The 18807-nt window shown below is 34.1% G+C and overlaps 1 protein-coding gene across 1 annotated transcript in view; it reads left to right on the top strand.

The window, feature by feature from the left end:
- Window positions 1-18807, top strand: part of SNTG1 (syntrophin gamma 1) — a 274235-nt gene that overhangs the window by 167452 nt on the left and 87976 nt on the right. The window contains exons 8-9 of the mRNA XM_008052045.1: window positions 13795-13947; window positions 17471-17563. Coding sequence (XP_008050236.1) covers window positions 13795-13947; window positions 17471-17563 — 246 coding nt within the window. The remainder of the gene's footprint in view (window positions 1-13794; window positions 13948-17470; window positions 17564-18807) is intronic.

The raw sequence follows: 18807 nt of genomic DNA, 5'->3' as shown, positions 1-18807 counted from the left end.
GGCATGCAGTGCAGACAGTTTCTTCAAAAAAGATATTGTATGTGACAGGCAATTTCATTTTAAAGACTTGCTTAATAGAACAATTCAAACAGAGTGAATCAAATAGTATTCTCTTCTCTTAACATTCTCACACTGAATTTACAAATCATGTCAGGGATCTTTGACCAATATGCTCTCCGTGGGCTTTAGCATTTTGTCTTTGGGACAAAAGACTGAGGAAGCTGTAGTTGGTCAATGTATTTAGTGTGACATTGTGTGAATGGCATCAAAGCACTGAGAATATTTAGTTTTTCTCATTGGACTATGAAGTAGTGTCTTTAGTAGGCATCATTTTTCAGATTCTCTGTTTGTGTGGAGAGACTCTAAGCTTGCACACACTGAAATGTATGAAGACAAAGTGCTACAAACTCCTTAGCATAGTTACAGGTTGGCACTGATTCTGTCCACCGTTTCTGGCAACACCCTTCGAAGCACCGGCCCCCTCTCTTTTGCTTTCCTTTGTTCACCAGGCCCAATTTGACCCATGGTCCTTGAGTACAGCATCCTAGGGTCGTGGTGACATGGAAGCATTGGGCTACAACATAGAAGTGAGAATGAAGGTGAGAACAGAGCAGGTATGTGTTCACAGCTCCAGCCCAGCTTAAAGTATCACTGATGGTGAATAACCCACAGGGGGACAGATGTTCCATCTGCATTAACACTCCATCTGAATGAACCCGAAGACAGGTTTCTATTCACTAGAGGACAGTAATTCGAAAACACAATTTAAATGCAATTAAACAAATATTTAAACTTCATTTTGTTGGATTTGTCTCCCTCCTTATATTTTGCTTCTGGAGAAATGCTTTCAAATAAAACAATAGCCATCTTAACAGAAGATAAATTCACCTTGAAAAGTATTTATTAATTGATCTGGTAATTTGAGAGCTAATATAATAAATGCTATATAATAGATCAGTTACAGATTTTAACTATGAGTTTATCCAGAAATAATAACTTAATTTGGACAACAGAATGCCCCCATGTGTTTTGTATTTATATAAAATCAGAGTTATACAGTTCATGTGCTCATATTTTATTGATGTTGAAGCGTAAAATAATAAATGTACATTATAGGGCATGCTAATTTTTAAATATTAGGAGTGGAAAAGAATTGCATACATAAGGAGAGGGATGTGTTATATCTTGAGTTTTACTCTGCTCAATTATTTTTATAACCTCTATTTTTCCAAGAATGTGTAAATTAAGATGTGTTTCATTAATACATGTTACCACATTTTATATGTTTAAATTATGCATTATTGTTTGTAGTAATTCACAATCTGTTTTTTATTTCAAAAATTGTATCAAACTAACAATAATTCTATATTTAAGTTTTGAAAGGAAATTTATTCTGGAAATATGTCTTGATGGTTATACTTCTTTTTAGGAAAATGAGAGAGAAGGACTCAAAGTTACTCAGACTATGTTAATAGCCCTTCACAGAAACTCACTTCTTAGGTATTCCCAACCAATTCAATTGCATTCATTAACTGTCATTTATAACCAATGATTTTGAGTTTATCAAGGGAGCTCCCTTGCATTTTAAACAAATGTTTTTGTGCCTTCGGAATGTCTTCACTTGAATATCTAACAAAACTCTTGAGCATAGCATGTTCTTCCAAACCACAGACACCCATCTCAGTTACCAGCCATTTTAACTTTCCAGTTGCTCACACTCAAGACCTTGGAGTCACCTTGAAATGCTTTTTTATTATATCCCTTATCTGACACATCAGCAAAATATATTCCAACCCACTGCTGAGACACTCATCATTCTCATGTCTCACTGTTTTCGCATCGCGTTGTTCACTTAGCTTCCTGCTTTAACCCTCCCTTTCTTTCAGTTTCCAATCTGCCTCAAAGTAAAATCAAAAGTTCTCAAGGCTCCCTGTAAGAGCTCTCCCAACATAGCCCTCTCCTGTCTGTTCTAACCTCTTGCTCCTCACCCAATAACTCAGACCAATTCCACTGTAATGTTTAGGCACATATCGGCCTCTCGGGTTCTTTGAACTTGTCTTCCTTAGATACCCAAAGTGGTTTACTCTTTTACTTAGTGTCTCTCCTCATATTTCACCTCCTTCAGAGCCTTTTTCCTTAGCACCCTTTATAAAAGGCAATCCTACCTAGACTAGCACTCTGTAAAGATTTTAACTGACTTTTTTGCTGTCTGATATATTTTGATTGAGTATCTAATTGTTTGCTTTATGGTTTGTCTTGGCTCCTTTCAAATGAGTTTCATGAAACAAAGCTGTCATCTTTTTTGCTCAGTTGTATGTCCTCCAACCATAGCAGTACTTGGCACACAGCAGGCACACAATGTATTTTTTATTATGTGTCATCTGTATACCTACTATGGGTGTTACTATAGGGTGACAGTAAAATATTTTTAGAGATAGCAGTGAGTATATGCAGTCTTAAACTCTGCTTAAACAATATTTTCACATTTGAAAGTTATTTGAATTCATTTAAGAGAAGTAACAGGGTGGGAAAGACAGCATCTAATGGGACTGGGGGGAAAAATAGCACTTTTTAGTCCTAAGTCATTCTTTAAAAGGGGACTCAGAAACCAGGCCAAAGATTTCATCATCTATATTCATGAGTACTAATTAAGCCGTTTGGCCAAAAACTTTCCCTTTATCTGACACAATGTGCAGGATTCATTGAACACATTTTATAAGAGGTTTTGCTGCCAGATACCATTTCCCACAATGACCTGCACTTTTTACATTTCCCCAGGCAGGTCACTAGGACAGCATTCCAGGTTACATAAATAGAAATGCAATTGCAGGCGACACAGGTATTCCCTTTATATCCCATGTTGGTCAACTCCATATGAGTCTATTCTGCTAGTTTATGGCTTTTACTACTTGAGAGATTTGGGAAGAGTCAAATAGGTTGCAACAGAGGGACACCAAAGTAATTGAATGGCACCGATGAGGAAATTGAACCTTTCCAGTAATTTGCTTCATTTGATTTCATAAAGAAAAAAACTGAGGGGTGACTCGATAATCATCCTCAAGAATATAAAAGGTTACTTTTGAAAAAGTGGTCATCATCTGTTTTTAATACAGTGAAGAAGGATCAAGAAGAAGAAAATATAAATTGCTATGTGAGAGAGAAAATTTTCTAAAAGGACCACTGGAACACCAAAGAACAAATCCCAAATACTACATATTAAAGGCTAAAAATTAGAATTTCATTCATAGAATACATTTAAATGTAGGATTGTCTGAACTGTTTATTAAAGGCAGGACCAAAAGGCCAGACACAGTTCCTACTGTTTGTGTCCTTCTGATGTTTTCATTTATACCAACAAGTTGAATTCCCCTCCCAGCCCACTGGGTAACCATTTCTTTGGGAAACCATATACTGTCTACCTGGTTTTCCAAGCATGAATTTGAGAATTTTTTTTTATTATGGTGTAATCATTCTCAGAGATAGAGTATTAGATGTAAAATCTGGAAGATGAATTTTATAACTATTAATTCAAAGCGCTAATCTCGCAGGGCAATTTTGAAAGTCATCTCATTGAATAATATTACAAGAAATTAATCTTGTCATTTGGTATGTCTCTTGCTTGTTTAGTTACTTTTCTGATTCCGTAATGCTAATGTATAGTAGTAAAACTTTTTGTTCCAGTAATAATGTCTTATGGAAAATTCTGTCTGATATCAATCCAAATAATAACAAAAGTCCTAATTCAAGTCTATTAAAGAAGAAACCAAGAATATAAATAAAACAATGTAAAAAACTTTTAAAAATAATTACAGTCTGTATATGGTCCATACACTTAAAAAAAGTCATATATAAAAGTATTTTCACTTGGAAGGGCACAGCATTTTCCCACATGGACTAGTTATTGTTAATCAAAACGACCTCTCTCTCTTTTCTTTTCTTTTTTTTTTTTGAGTTGGAGTCTCACTCTGTTGCCCAGACTGGAGTGCAGCAGCCGCTCCCGGCCACCGCAGCCTCGACCTGCTGGGCTCCGGCGATCCTTCCGCCTCAGCCTTCCCAGTAGCCGGAATTACAGGCATGCGCTACCACGCCCGGCTGATTTTTGATTTGTTGTAGAGATGAGGTCTTGCTGCCCAGGCGGGTCTTGAACCTGCGGGCTCAGGCAATCCACTCACCTCAGCCTCCCAAAGGCGCAGGATTACAGACTGAGCCACCGAGCCTGGCTCCTCTCTTTTTTTTAAAGTAATACTTTATTTGTCTAAACCCTGTGGAAAGCTAAGTCAAAGATATATTGAGTTTGTGAATGATCTTAGAACATGATGTGTGGCTAGATTTAATAAAATAAACATTATAAATGTTATAAATAGTGGAGCATGTTAGAAGGACATGAGGTTTTTTGGAGTCACTGTATTTCCTGTCCATGACAGTCATGGGAAATTAACCTTGGTTTAGCACCAAGATGTTGGTTAATGTATTTGCTTCTGAATCAGGTAAATTTCAATAATATGAGGAATGCTGCTAAGAAGAACTGGGTCACTTTAAACTACCCCTGGTCTAGGCTTCTACAAGTCTGAAAAAATTCATTAATCATTTATCTTATATAAGCCACTTTCCCCCCCATAGATCTCCAAACCTAAAAATGCTAATCTTAGATTATACATTCTAACTTTGATAATAAGAAAAACTTGTGGACGATAATTATATTTTTTTAAGATAGGTTCTACATATAAGTTACAGAATCTCTGAATTTTCAGTATGTGGATTTTTTGAAGTCATTTGGCCTTTTTTATTTTTACTTGTTTAAATCACTTGACATATTTTAAAACCTTAATTTTCTCAAATACAACATAGAAAAGGGCTTAATATCTGTAAATGTATTTCATAATATAAATTATTTTCTTCAAATAGAACATATATTAACAGAAACAATACATAGTTACAGGAATTTTGGTCGTATTTTAACACAACTATTTTAAACAAATAGATCTCACGCACTTCTGTGAACATACACACACACACACACACACACACACACACACACACACACACACGCACACACCATACACATGATCTCCAGAAAATGACAGAAAAGTCAGATTTGCAGATTTGTCTCCATAATACCCTGGCAAGAATTCTCCTCTTTCAATGTGAACACTGTTAGCTAATTTCATTAGAAGTTGGTGACTTCGAGATTCTGCCTTATATATCTTATATTTAACTAGCATATCATCACACTGTATTATAGAAACAAGTATGTGCCCTTGTGTGTTCAGGTGCTGAAATATACACAGGGTTCAGTGTCAGATCTATATTTTTAGTAATAGTCAATATTAGTGATGGTTAATATTGTAATTATTAGTGATATTATGTGATATTGGTGATGTTATGTATTACTTTACCAGTCACTTTTCTAAGTGGAAAACATCAATCAATTAATTTAATCTTCACAAGAACCTTGAGGCAGATACTAACTTTTACTGTTTTTTAGATGACTGTACCGATTCTCAGAGAAAAAAATAAGTGTTAAAATTGATATTTAAACTTAAACTGAATAGCTCCCAAACTGATATTCTTCAATTTTAGGTCAAATAACTTCAAATTAAGGAAGCGATCAATGTATTTAAACCCCATTTTCCTCATCGGATAAAGGAAGATTATAGTCCATTTTCATAATTTATTGTAGAAACTCATTGAGAGACAGTATCTGAAAACTATGTTAATTCCTACCAGGAATTATAGTTCCCTAAGATGAAGGAGAAAATTTTTAAGTTGTATTTTTTATTTTTTTCTAATAAGACAACTAAAATCAGAAAAAAGAATTTATTTGCATATATATGTGTTCACTTGGTTTAATTTTTTAAATGTCTTGTTTTATTTTAAATTATTTACAATGTTTCAAATTAATAATTGGAAAAATTTCATTGAATTTTTTTCAGTAGTTACAAGTTTTCAAATATAGAATTATACACAATCAAAATTATTTTCAGCTTGAAATAGACTGTTGTAAGTGTATGGTCTTTGTCAGCCTCATGGTAAACAAAAGCGAACATCTACATGAGATTCAACAAACAAAAACAAAAAAGTTTCCAAGTGTGCCACCATGGAAAACCATCAAACCACAAAGGAAGACAATCAAGAGAGGAAGAAAGACAAAAGTAGTGATGATAAAAACCCAGGAAACAATGAAATGGTAGTAGTAAGTCCTTGCCTGCCAACAATTACCTTGATTGAAAATAAGCTAAATTTTCCAATGAAAATACAGAGTGAGTGAATGGATAAAAAACAAGATCTAGCTTGACGCTGCCTATGAGAAAGGCACTTCCTTTTTAAGGACACACACACAGACTGGAAGTGTAGAAATGGAGAAAAAAATTAATGCAAATGGAAACCAAAAAAGAGCAGGAGTAACAATACATGACCTCAGACAAAATAGATGTTCAGTGAAAATCATAAAAGAGAGACAGGAGGACGTTATATAATGATGAAGAGGCAAATTCATTAAGAAAATATAGCAACTATAAACATACAAGGGGGAACCACCAAAAAAAAGCAGAATTATCTTTTGGCGTGTGAGCCTCTTGTAGAACAAGCTTCCCCTGCTAAGTAATTGTTTTAGAAAACCATCAGTATTCAGGGTGCCAGCTAATGTTGTTGTGAGAGTTGGTATTGCACTTCAGTGAATATACTTCAGAGGAGAGATACTTTCAATGAATTTTTCTGTTTCCTAATGGGTGATTTATGAGTGCACTTGAACACACCACACTGAGAGTTCAGCAGTTTTTGCCCCAAAAGTGCATGACCCTCCCTACTGACTCAATCTCACCTGAGTGACTTTTTGTTTGTTCCCCTGTATTAAAAAAAGTTCTTAAAGTGAAATACTTTGCCAGTGTGGAAGAGGTGAAACAAAAATCGGCAGAAGAACTAAACGGCATAAAATGGATGAATTCAAAAACCATTTTGAGGAACGGGTAAAGCATCTAACTAACTGTATTACATCAAATGGAGAGTAACTTGATGGTGACTGAAACTTAAACATGTAAGAATTAATACACAATTTTTTTACAGGTAATTTCCAGGGCTTTTTTTTTTTTGATCCCCCCTGATATATGAATCCAACAATAGAAAAATCAAATATACAAAACAAATATTAAAATATCCAAAAGAAGAGATATATTGCAATACAATAATAGTAGAGACTTCAGTACATTGCTTTCAGTATTGGACAAATCATCTAGACCAAGAAGATTCTTAAGGAAACATTAGACTTGAACAAACTTCAGCCCAAATTGACCCGCCAGACATTTACAGATCATTCCATTCAGACAGCAACAAAATACACATTTTTCTCAAGCACACACAAAACTTCTCCAGGATAAATTATGTACCATAGTACAAGCTTAGCACATTTGAGGAGACTGAAATGCTATCAAGTGTCTTTTTCAACCACACTGATATGAAACTAGAAATCCATAAGATAGGAATTTTGTAAATTAAGAAATTCATGGAAATTGAACCAATGGGTCAATAAAGAAATTAAAAGCTAAATTTAAAGAATATTGAGGAAAATGAAAACGTAAACACAATGTACAAAACCTATGGGATACAACAAAAGCTATTTTTTAGAAGAAGTTCATAGTAATAAACACACTTTTAAAAATCTCAAATAAACAACTAAATGTTGTACTCTTAGTATCAGAAAAGCAAACTAAGTCCAAAATAGCAGCAGGAAGAAAATAATAATTGCAAGAGCAAAAATAAATGAATGAGAGATTGAAAAAATAGGAAAAAAGTCAAGTAAACAAAGAGTTTAATAAGATAGTCAAAATCAACAAATATTTAGCTAAACTAAGGAAAAAAAGAGACAATTCAAATAAAAGAAATCAGAGATGAAAAAGAAGATGTTACAATGGGTACTACAGAAATACAAACTATCATGAGATTATTGTGGACAATTATATGTCAGCAATTGCATAAGAAAAAGAAATGAATACTTTTTTAAACAATATGATCTACCAAAAAGAAAATTATTAAAAAATAATATTTGAACAGACCAATGAATGAGGTGATTGAATAAGTAATAATAGCCTCCCATCAAAGAAAAGCACAGGACTTGATGTCACTACAAAATTTCACCAAACATTTTCAAAAAGAATGAATGGCAAGTCTCCACAAGTTTTTCCAAACTATTATAAGAGGAAAGAACACTTCTAAAACTTTATACAAGGCCAGAGTTCTCTGATACCAAAGCTAGAAAAGAATATCACAAAACAACATCAAAACAGCAACAAAACAACAACAAAAATATTCTTGATGGACACAGGTGCAAAAATCTTCAACAAAGTAGCAAAACACATTCAAAAACACATTTAGCTGATCCTGAACAAATGCAGAAGATTACTACAAACATCTGTAAGTGAATAAACTAAAAAATTTGGAGAAAATGGAGGAATTCCTGGCATCACATAACCTTCCAGGATTTGAAACAAGAAGAAATTGAAACCCTAAGCAGACCAATTACAATCTAGGAAAATCAACTCCATAGTAAGAAACCTCATTGCCAAGAAAATGCCTGGACCTGATGGTTTCTCAGCTGAATTTTAGAAGACACACAAAGAAGAGCTGGTACCAATCCCACTGAAAGTATTCCAAGCAATCAGAAGGAAAGAGTTCTTTCTACTCATTCTATGAAACCAACATCATGCCGACACCTAAAAATGGTAAAGACCCAACAACAAAAACCTACAGCCCAATTTCCCTGATAAACATAGATGCAAAAATTCTCAACAAGTTATTAGCAAATCACATCCAACAACATATTCCAAGAATCATCTCTCACAACCAGGTGCACTTCGTTCCTGGGGTACAGGGCTGGTTTAACATATGCCAATCAATAATCTTTCACATAAACAGGTGTGACCATGTGATCATCCCATTAGATGTGGGAAAAGCATTCCAAAAAGCCAGAATTTCTTCATGATAAAAACCCTCATACGTCTAGGCATTGAAGGAACGTTCTTTAAAATGATAAGAGCTATCTGTGACAAACCTGCAGCAACATCATACGAAATAAACAGAAGCTGAAATCATTCTCCTTGAAGAACTGGAGCAAGACTAAGATGTCCCCTCTCACCCTTCTTATTTAGCATCATAAAGGAAGTCCTAGCCAGATCAATCAGGTAAGAAAAACAAATCAGGGTATCCAAATAATAAACAAGGAAGTTAAGTTATCCCTCTTTGCAAATAATATGATTATATGCCTTGAAAACCCTAGAGAGTCTGTCAAAACACTTCCTCACAAATGACTTCAGTAAAATCTCAGGATACAAAATCAATGCGCAAAAAAAAAAAAGAAAGAAAAAAACATTTGAAATTCTGTACACCAACAACAAGCAGTCTGAGATTCAAATACAAAGCACAATCCAATTCACAACAGACACACACACACACACACACACAATTTCTCAGCAGCCACCTAACCAAAGAGATGAAAGAACTTTATAATAAAAACTACAAAACACTGCTCAAGTAAATCAAAGATAACACAGACAAATTGAAGAACACCCCATGCTCGTGCATAGGAAGAATCAATATCATCAAGGTGCCAATACAACTCAAGGCAATCTACATTTTCAATGCAATCCCTATCAAATCACCAGCCCTGGTTTTCACAGCCCTTTAAAAGATACTACAGAAATTCACATGGAAGAAAGAAACAGCCCGGATCGCTAAAGTCATCCTCAGCAAAATAAATAAATTTGAAGTATCAAACGTCTAGTCTTTAAACTTCATTGCAAGGCTGCAGCAATCAAGATATTGTGGTATTGATACAAGAATAGACACATAGACCAATGGAGCAGGATAGAGAATCCAGAAGTTAAGCTGCAATCTCTCAAACAACTCATCTTCTACAAAGCCGGCAATAACAGACGTTAGAGGAAGGAAATATATTAAGTAAATTGTGCTGAGAAAACGGGCTAGCCACAGGAAGAAAAATGTAACTGGACCACTACCTATCACCATATATAAAAATTCAAATGGATCAAGGACCTTCATTGCTGCCCTTTTCCCCCCCCGGGGGAGGGAGGTCAACATTACAGCTTACCACGTTGTGTATAATACTTTAGCTCTGGGGAAAGCCTGATACCAAACCCCATTTAATGCCACTTTCCAAGCTTTAGCAGCCCTTCAAGATGTCACGAGCCAGTGCAGGAACACAGAACAGGGCTGCCACAACTGGAAATTGAGAAATTTACCACATCAAGGATACATAATAACCACAGGGAGATTGTTGACAGCTTTTTTTCTGCCTTTAGTCTTAAACATTTTAAGCAAAGTAGAAAATTTGTGGCTAGTAATACCTATAAGCACAATAATTATTTTAAACATGTGCTTATTTATTTGTTTGCTTGTTTTTAATAAAAATACACTTTAGTTATACCCATTGACCTCTGAGTACTTAAGGGAAAAAAATGTATGCATTACTGGCAAACATATTTGCAATATGTTGTTTCTCAGTAATATTGCTTTATAAGTCTGAGAGGCAGGAAGAAGAGTATATGGTTATTTTCTGCCGGAAGTGTTTAGGGGACGTGGAACAAATCTAACAAAACAGACGACAGTTCTGAGGAAGAAGAAAAGTTAGAAAAACACACAAAGTGCTCAAAAAGTGCTAAGGAAACAAAATAAGAAGCAATCAACCATTCATAAGACAGGGAGTAAAGCTTTACTCTAGAGAAAGACTATTATTCATCATAAATGACTTAGGGACAAATGCAAGAGCAATCAGGCTTAGCACTTTAACTCTACAGCACTCTCATAATGCTTTTTATTATTTTTACATATTTGTCTTCCTCACGGAACTGAGCCCTGTTGAGTCAGTATATGAGATGCACCTTGAACATGATGTGATGACAGCAAATGACAAGTATTCAGAGATGTTAAAGTTATATTTTTAGAATTGATTAAAGGTTTCTTTGAGAGAACTTCAAGGTTTGGGTCTTGCAATAGAAGATGCTAAATCAAGCTTTAGAAAGAGTCAAGGAATGAAGCCTTCCAAGAGAATAGAACATTTAAATGAAAGTCATTTTAAGATTCCATTGCAACATATAATTTAGGAAAAGCAAAAGTATCAACATTTTCTGGCTATAATGACATTGATCAACATTGTTGATTATGAAAAATGTTAAGGCCAATTTAATAAGCTGCAAAGTCGGTAAAGTTTCTGGATGCCATGCAGTGTTTAGGAGCAATTTTTGTGCCAATGCTCTCCATTTCAAAAGCTAATATAGGTGTTGAAATATTTATAGTTTAAAGGGAGGACAAACTGAAGGTTTTGTTTGATTTGGTTTTTATTTGTTTATTTTTTGGCTACCGTGGCTTGTCATTATGTTTGTGTTCAAGCCTAAAATTCATAACCAGACATGTGGGCCCTCTCTCCCACTTTTCCTTTGGATTTCTGGTGTGCGCCCCTCACCCTTGCTTCAGGTCCCAGCCAGATCCATCCCCTCTCTGGAAAGAGTACCCCTTCTCTTCACTTTGACACCTGTAATCTTTTACTTACCTTTCTGCCACTATTTAAAATTTACTTCCCAGGGAACATTTCCCTGTCTTCTCAAACTGTATTAATGTCCTGCTGCATTCTTATGTCTTAAAATATCACTCATTATAACGTGTACTAACATATTTCCCTGGGTGGTTCATATCTGCCATTGTTGCCCCCTTGGAGATTATGAACTCAGAATTACTGATAAGTACTTTAAAATCTGTGTATCATTGGACTATACTCACAAAAAGGTTATGTTTTCATAATTTTTCTCACTTTGGGCAGAGGAGGAAAGTCAATAGATACAAAGAGAGTTTATCATCCTTTTACCTTTCTGAACCTCTTCTACCAGCAAGTGTCAGAGCTAAATTGTATAACACTGAAAATAATTCCCTTCTATTAGCTCTCTTCTGGCAATTATAAGATTCCAAGGAAGAAACAAGGAAAATAGTTATGATTTTTAAAATACTTGTCAAAGCAGAGAATTCCATCTAACATTTTGGGTATTTAATGATGAATATTTATATGCATCCCCACATAAGAAAATTATTGAATATACCAATGTATAACCTTTTGACATTTTTTCATACAGTACACATATACAGCCGTGCATTGTTTAATGATAAGGATAGACTCCGAGAAGTAGGTTGTTAGGCAATTTTGTCATTATGCAAATGTCACACAGAGTACTTTCATAAACCTGGTCGATAGTATAGCCTACTACACACCTACGCTCTATAGGACAACCTATTGCTTCTAGGTTGCAAACCTCTATACCATGTTACTGTACTCAATACAGTAGGCAACTAGAACAAAATGGTAAGTATTTGAGTATCTAAACATCCAAACGTAGAAAACATACAGTAAAAATACTATAAAAGATTTTTAAATGGTACATCTATATAGGGCCCTTAGCATGGGTGGCACATTCGGGACTGAAATTTGCTCTTGAATGAGTCAGTAAGTTGTGAGTAAATGTGAAAGGTCAAAGACATTAATGTACTCTGTAGACTTTATAAACCACTGGCCATTTAGGCTACACTAAATGTATTTAATTTTTTTTCTTTCTTCAACAATAAATTAACCTTAGCCTACTTTTAACTTTAGGTTTTTATTTTTTTTAACTCTTTGACACTTTCATGGCAAAACAGATTGAAACACACATTGTACAGCCATACAAAAATATTTCTTCATATCTTTATTCTAGAAGATTTTTTTCTACTTTTAAATTAAATATTTACTTTTAAAACCTTTTATAATTAAAAACAAGACACAGACACACATTAGCTTTAGCTTACACAGGGGTCAGGATTGTTGCTATCTTCACCACATCTTGTCCCACTGTAAGGTCTTCAAGGGCAATAACGCACATGGAGCTGTCATCTCCTATGATAATGATGTTTCTTCTGGAAAACCTTCTGAAGGACCAGCCTAAAACAGTTTAACAGCTGATTTTAAAAAGAGCAGAAGAAGTACATTCTAAAAATCATGATTAAAAGTACAGTAAGCCCATAAACAACATTGTCCTTTATTATCATAATCAAGTATTATGTACTGTACATCATAATTATATGAGCTAGACTTCTCTACAACATCAAATATATTCAATAATTAGCCATTGTTTTTAAATAATTAGCAATATATATCTGAATAATATTTAAATGTTTCCATGATTTGACCTTTCTAGAATATTTCCTATACTCATCTATATATACATATATATATATATATATATATAATTGCTGTAGAAAAGTTAGTTTCATTTTCTTTTTCATTTATCATGAAGAAGAATATTTTCATGATTCTCTAAGAATTTCAGAAATCAAGTCAATAAGCCTAGCATGGTTACATGGCTTTTTACAATTTGCAGACTCATTCATAAGCATTATTTAATTTCAACATCATGACAGCTCTGCAAGGGAGGAAGGAGATTATATGTCACCCCTTTGTATGACAATAAGCTGAGTCTCATGTATTTAATGGTTCAGTAGTTACATTGCTCATAAGACTGGAAGCCAGAAATTCTGACTATTATTTTATAGCCATGCTTCAGTGCACATACAGAGAAGTAATGTGTTGTTTCTGGACTTCGAGACCCAGAGTTTTGGTTGCTGTGACCATTTTTAATGAAGACTTAGTGATGCCATAGTGTTATCTTTTTTCCTGTGGCATCGGTACCTTGCTGCAGTCAGGATTGGCTATGTTAGCAATGGGAGGGATGTGTGCCAGCCTGTGTAACTCCAGGTTTTCACCAGGACAGTGACCTGCTGGACCGGCGGAAACATTGCTTCACCGTGCAGTCCGAATTGGGGGAGGACCTCTACTTCTCGGTGGAGCTGGACTGTGACCTCGCCCAGTGGGAAAGAGCTTTCCAAACAGCAACCTTTCTAGAAGTAGAACGGATACAGGTGAGAGTCTGTGGAAGGGTAGGGTCTGTGACACCCAAAGATGCATGACCGCTCTCCTAGAGTTCTAATATAAATTTAAAATGACACAAAAATATGGTCTGGGAGTCTTGACCATCTCAAATATATTCAATGATTAGTCATTATTGTTAAATGTTTAGAAATACAGCTCTGAATAATATTTTCATTTTTCTGCAATTTGCTCTATAATCTTCAAAAATATATTTCTATTTTTGATGAGATAGCTCTAATTTGATTCAAATATAGAAAATGCTCTGATTTTAATTCATTGCTTGCAAGGTCATTTTCTGGTCTCCAAACATGACCTTCTAATTTCCAGCCTGTTGCGTTCATTCACTCCTAATGTTCTTTCTTCTAGAAAGCTTTCCCTTTGTCTTGGTCCTTTCAAAACATACATAGTGTTTGAAACGTTTTTCAAAAATTACGACATCCACTAACATGATCCTGATTTACAGTCTGCCCTAACCACTAATTGCCACTGTCTTCTACAACTACCCCATTTCAATTCTTTCCACTTCTTACTTTTGAACACAGTGTAACTTTCTTGTGTGTTTTGTTTGTTTGTTTGCTTTAGTGCTGCTCACAGTGTTTTGCATTAGAGTGATATATGCTTGTCATTTCCCACTGAGCTATGGGTTGCTTGGGATGATTTTATTCATTTGTCTACTAACCAAAGTCCAATGCATTTTGCACAGCACGAGCTTTCAACGGATATGGAATACACTTTACTTCTTAAGTGTGAAGTCATACCTAGATCGAACTGGAACAGGCTTTCAACAAGTCTTAATTTGGTTCTATCACTGACCTCTAACAGACCTGTGGGCAAATTAAAAGTCTATCATGTCCTTGCCATCTGCAAATGGATCCATAGAATGAGGATGTAAATATATACATGGATACTTAATTTAAAAAGCAAATGATTATAATAATCATTATACTGGAATGTTTGCCAATAATAGGATTTTTAAATGCATGTTTTAACATGTTGAATTGATTTCTTTTTTCTAACTGCAAACTTCTATAGTCGACATATCAAGTTGTACCAGTATAACATTACCACCGAGGAAAAAAAGACAGGGAGAAGTCTCAAATTTCAACTGTTCCATTTTTCTATTGATACTCTTTAATAACTCTGCTTTTATCTTCATATATCTGAAAATATTAAAATTGGTGAAGACTGTTTCCATAATTTAGCTGTATAGGATATTAATTCCATGAAACACATATTTTAATATCAAAAATGGAAAGATTGAAAATATTATTGTATTCCCAGTGTCAATATCTAAGATCATCTTAAAGAATTAGAGTATAATTTAATTGAATGGGACTTGTTATTTATTTTAATCTTTTTAAGTTTTTTAAATTATTGTTTCTCTAGAATATTTCTCTTCACTTGAAAGCAGCTTCATGGCAATTTGCACATTTTTATCTCGATTAGAGATTTCATTTTAAGTCTCCTGGTGTTTAGAAATAAGATAAAGTTATGCTTTTGCTTTATGTTTTTATACTGTTCTTTGAATCTGGGCTTTGTTTTCACTGAGTTGATGCCCAATGAAATACGTTAGATATCATCTTGTCTATTCACAATGCCAATTTAAGATTCATTTTGAAAGTGAACAATAAAACATTTAATGTCTTTTAAGCTTTTGGTTGTTCTATAGATTTTATAATCTCCTTTTGGTTACTACATTAGAAATCAGTAATCAATGGCTGAACACCTTGCTAGTGCTGTTTGAAAATTCCAAGTGTGAATATATTTACTTGAAAAATCTTAGTGCTTTTTGTTTTTCTTACCTCCATTCTTTACCTCCATTATAGTTGGTAAAGAATTAAATAAGAAGAAACATATGTTCTATTGTAATATTTTAAAAAATTAATGGATTCACTTTCAAAGTATTTGCATCTGAACTTAACTTAAAAAGATAATTTTTATTTATTGCATTGTCTCTATGCAATTATATTTTTATTAAATAACAGTTAAACAATAAATCAAATATTCTATGTTAAACATATATTAAGTATACTTATGTTACTGATGTTATAAATTATAGAATTAAAGGTCAGTGGTTCTCAGTTTATAGTATATATACTTGTTTCAATTTAAGGATTATTGAGAAAATCTTATATAAGTTGTAATACCTAACAATGGGAAAATTTTAATGCCCTGTATTGAATGTGTTTTCACCTGAAATTTTTTATTTAAATGACAATAACTGAAAATAGCAAATAATTACATCTAAATTAGGAGGAAATTATATAGCCTTGAACATGCCTTAATGATGACAATAGTTTTAATAAAGTAGTAATGGGTAGATGCAAGCATACAAGATGCCCATGTATTAAACAAATATAATTGCTCCCCAAATGGACTTTTGAGGTCCGTTATGTTCTCTAATCTGCTTTTTTGAAAAATTTGAATCCAAATGGGTAATTTAGCACTATTATATTTTTTCTATGCTAGTTAGGCTTAACACATGAATATACCTTTTTGGTGAAGACAATTTGATGTATTTAGTCTTAATTACAGTCAGGATATGATTCAATTTGTGTTTTTTAATATGCAGTAATATAAAAACAAATACAATGATAAGTATTGCAAATGTACTGGATATATAGAAACTTCTCTCTCTCCCTCCCTCTTTTTCTGTCTCTCACCTGTACATGACACATAAATATTTTTTATCATTTAAATATCCTACTACAGTTTGAAATTAAATTCAAATAAAACAAAGTAACTGATATAACAATGCATCATGCTGTTTATAAGCTCCAAGTTTGATTTCATATTTGATTTGTATCTTGTTATTTTATATTTTAGAGTCCATGTATTTTAGTCTCCTCAAAATATTTATGGAAGTGACATCGTAATGTAATCTGATTTCAGTGTAAAACGTCATTACTTGTTAATTTGTAAAGAGTCAGTAGTTTTATACAAATAGATAGGTGAGTGGTAAATGTCTTGTGCCACATCGAACATACAGAGAATCTTACTATGATCAAGACACATTATTTTGCTTTGGTTTTAAATCCGTGTTTGCACGCTTGAAGGTCTCTTTTAACAATATTCCTTAAATTGATACTCTGAGAATTTAAGTAAAACGTTAATCTCTAATAATAGATCACTTTTGGTTTAATGAAGATGTGATATTTGGCAACAGGATATAGCCACTTAATATAATCTCGCCTACCTAAACATCTTAATACCAGTGCTATTGTTCACATAGCAAAGAGAATCAGGGTAGTAAAACACAAAGACAAAGCGGGAGCAGAATTGGAAACGTGACCCTGCATATCCCTTGACAAGTCAAAAAAAGCCCTCTCAGCTTCTGTGTCATGAACATTAAGGTACTGATAATAGTATCAGCGTTATACAATTATTGTTAATATTAAGGTTGATATTGTATAAAGTACTTACTGCAGGGCCCGCCATATAGTCTTGACTTAGTTGTTACATTGCTACTGCATTCATCATGTGAATAGTAACAGTACTGTTTGTTTTGTCTAGTGTAAGACCTATGCATGTGTGCTAGAAAGTCATCTGATGGGACTCACGATTGACTTCAGCACAGGATTTATCTGCTTTGATGCTGCGACAAAGGTAATGTGTGTTCAGATAAGCTCTGAGCAGTATGCTACAGACATTCTAATTCGAGAACGATCGAAATGTCTTCTTTCAGCACTTTTGTTGGTTACTGGGTCAAATTTAAAATCCCCATTTCTGTGGATTTAAGGTAAATTATGCTTCGATCTGCTTATAGAAAATAAATGGAATTTTTTGATGAAACAAGCATAGTACAACAGGAAATTATATTAAAGTAAATCTATACTGATCAATCAGTCTGTTCATCTGTCTTCTCCATTCTGAAGGTATGGCCTCATAATTAAAGATAAATTTGCTTCCTCGAAAGCAATTTTAAAATTGTTTCTTTATGATTTTTCCTGTATTAATATCTACAAGATAAAAACAAGGAAAACTTCTCACTTTTTTTCTATTTTTATAGCACATGTGTTAGATTTATGGAACGGTGGAATTTTGAAGTTTTAAGCTTTTTAGCCAGGAAGTGTAGTCTTTATAAACTCTTGACTTAATAAGGGCTGCATACTACCTGATAAGGTACCCTTTTCACAAAGGATGTATCTTTGGGAGTGATGCATACTGAATGATGAAGGGAACCTTCTTAGCCAGACATCTCAAAAACAAAGCAAAATAACAACAATGAAAAGCAACCCTGGTGATTATGGAGTGACAAATGACAAAGCAAAAGCATTGTACACTATTATTACTGTTTTTAATTGGAAGTGATCTTAAAGTTCAACTGACCCCCTTTCAATCTCCTTCCCGTTATCACTGCGGTTTCTGACTAGGGGTTCCAGCCCCCATGGAAGACATTCTCTTCCCTATCATGAGGATATCAGTCACTTAAGTCAACTCTATTTTCTTCTTTATCAAAATATGACCTGAGGCATAAACGGATTTGTTCCTTCTGATTTTAAGGATTAGTGAGTAATCCCTTAGTGGGACACACATATTTAACCAGAAATTAAGTCTTGAACAGAATTTTCTAAAACAATGCCAACAACGTGAGACAGAGATCTGTATGTGGGAGGAAGGTAGAGTGTAGGTGAGAGTGGGGAGTGTTTGATTTGGGAAAGATGAGAGTCTAGAGGTGGGGTCCAGTTGGTCATAGTCAGGTGAAATGCCATGCTGCATTCAGAGCCTTGTGATTCTTCATGACTCAGCAATTTAGACTGTCGTGCACAATTCACATCATTTAAGGTCAGTTTGCTTCTTTTTATTTTAACATTGTGAAATTAAATTTAGCACCCAAAAGCTAAGGTGAT

This window comes from Carlito syrichta, unplaced genomic scaffold, assembly GCF_000164805.1.
Source record: "Carlito syrichta isolate Samal-C Ts95f unplaced genomic scaffold, Tarsius_syrichta-2.0.1 Scaffold254458, whole genome shotgun sequence".
Lineage (NCBI taxonomy): Eukaryota > Metazoa > Chordata > Mammalia > Primates > Tarsiidae > Carlito > Carlito syrichta.
The sequence above is the reverse complement of the archived record's forward strand: the minus strand, read 5'-3'. Positions and strand labels throughout refer to the sequence as shown.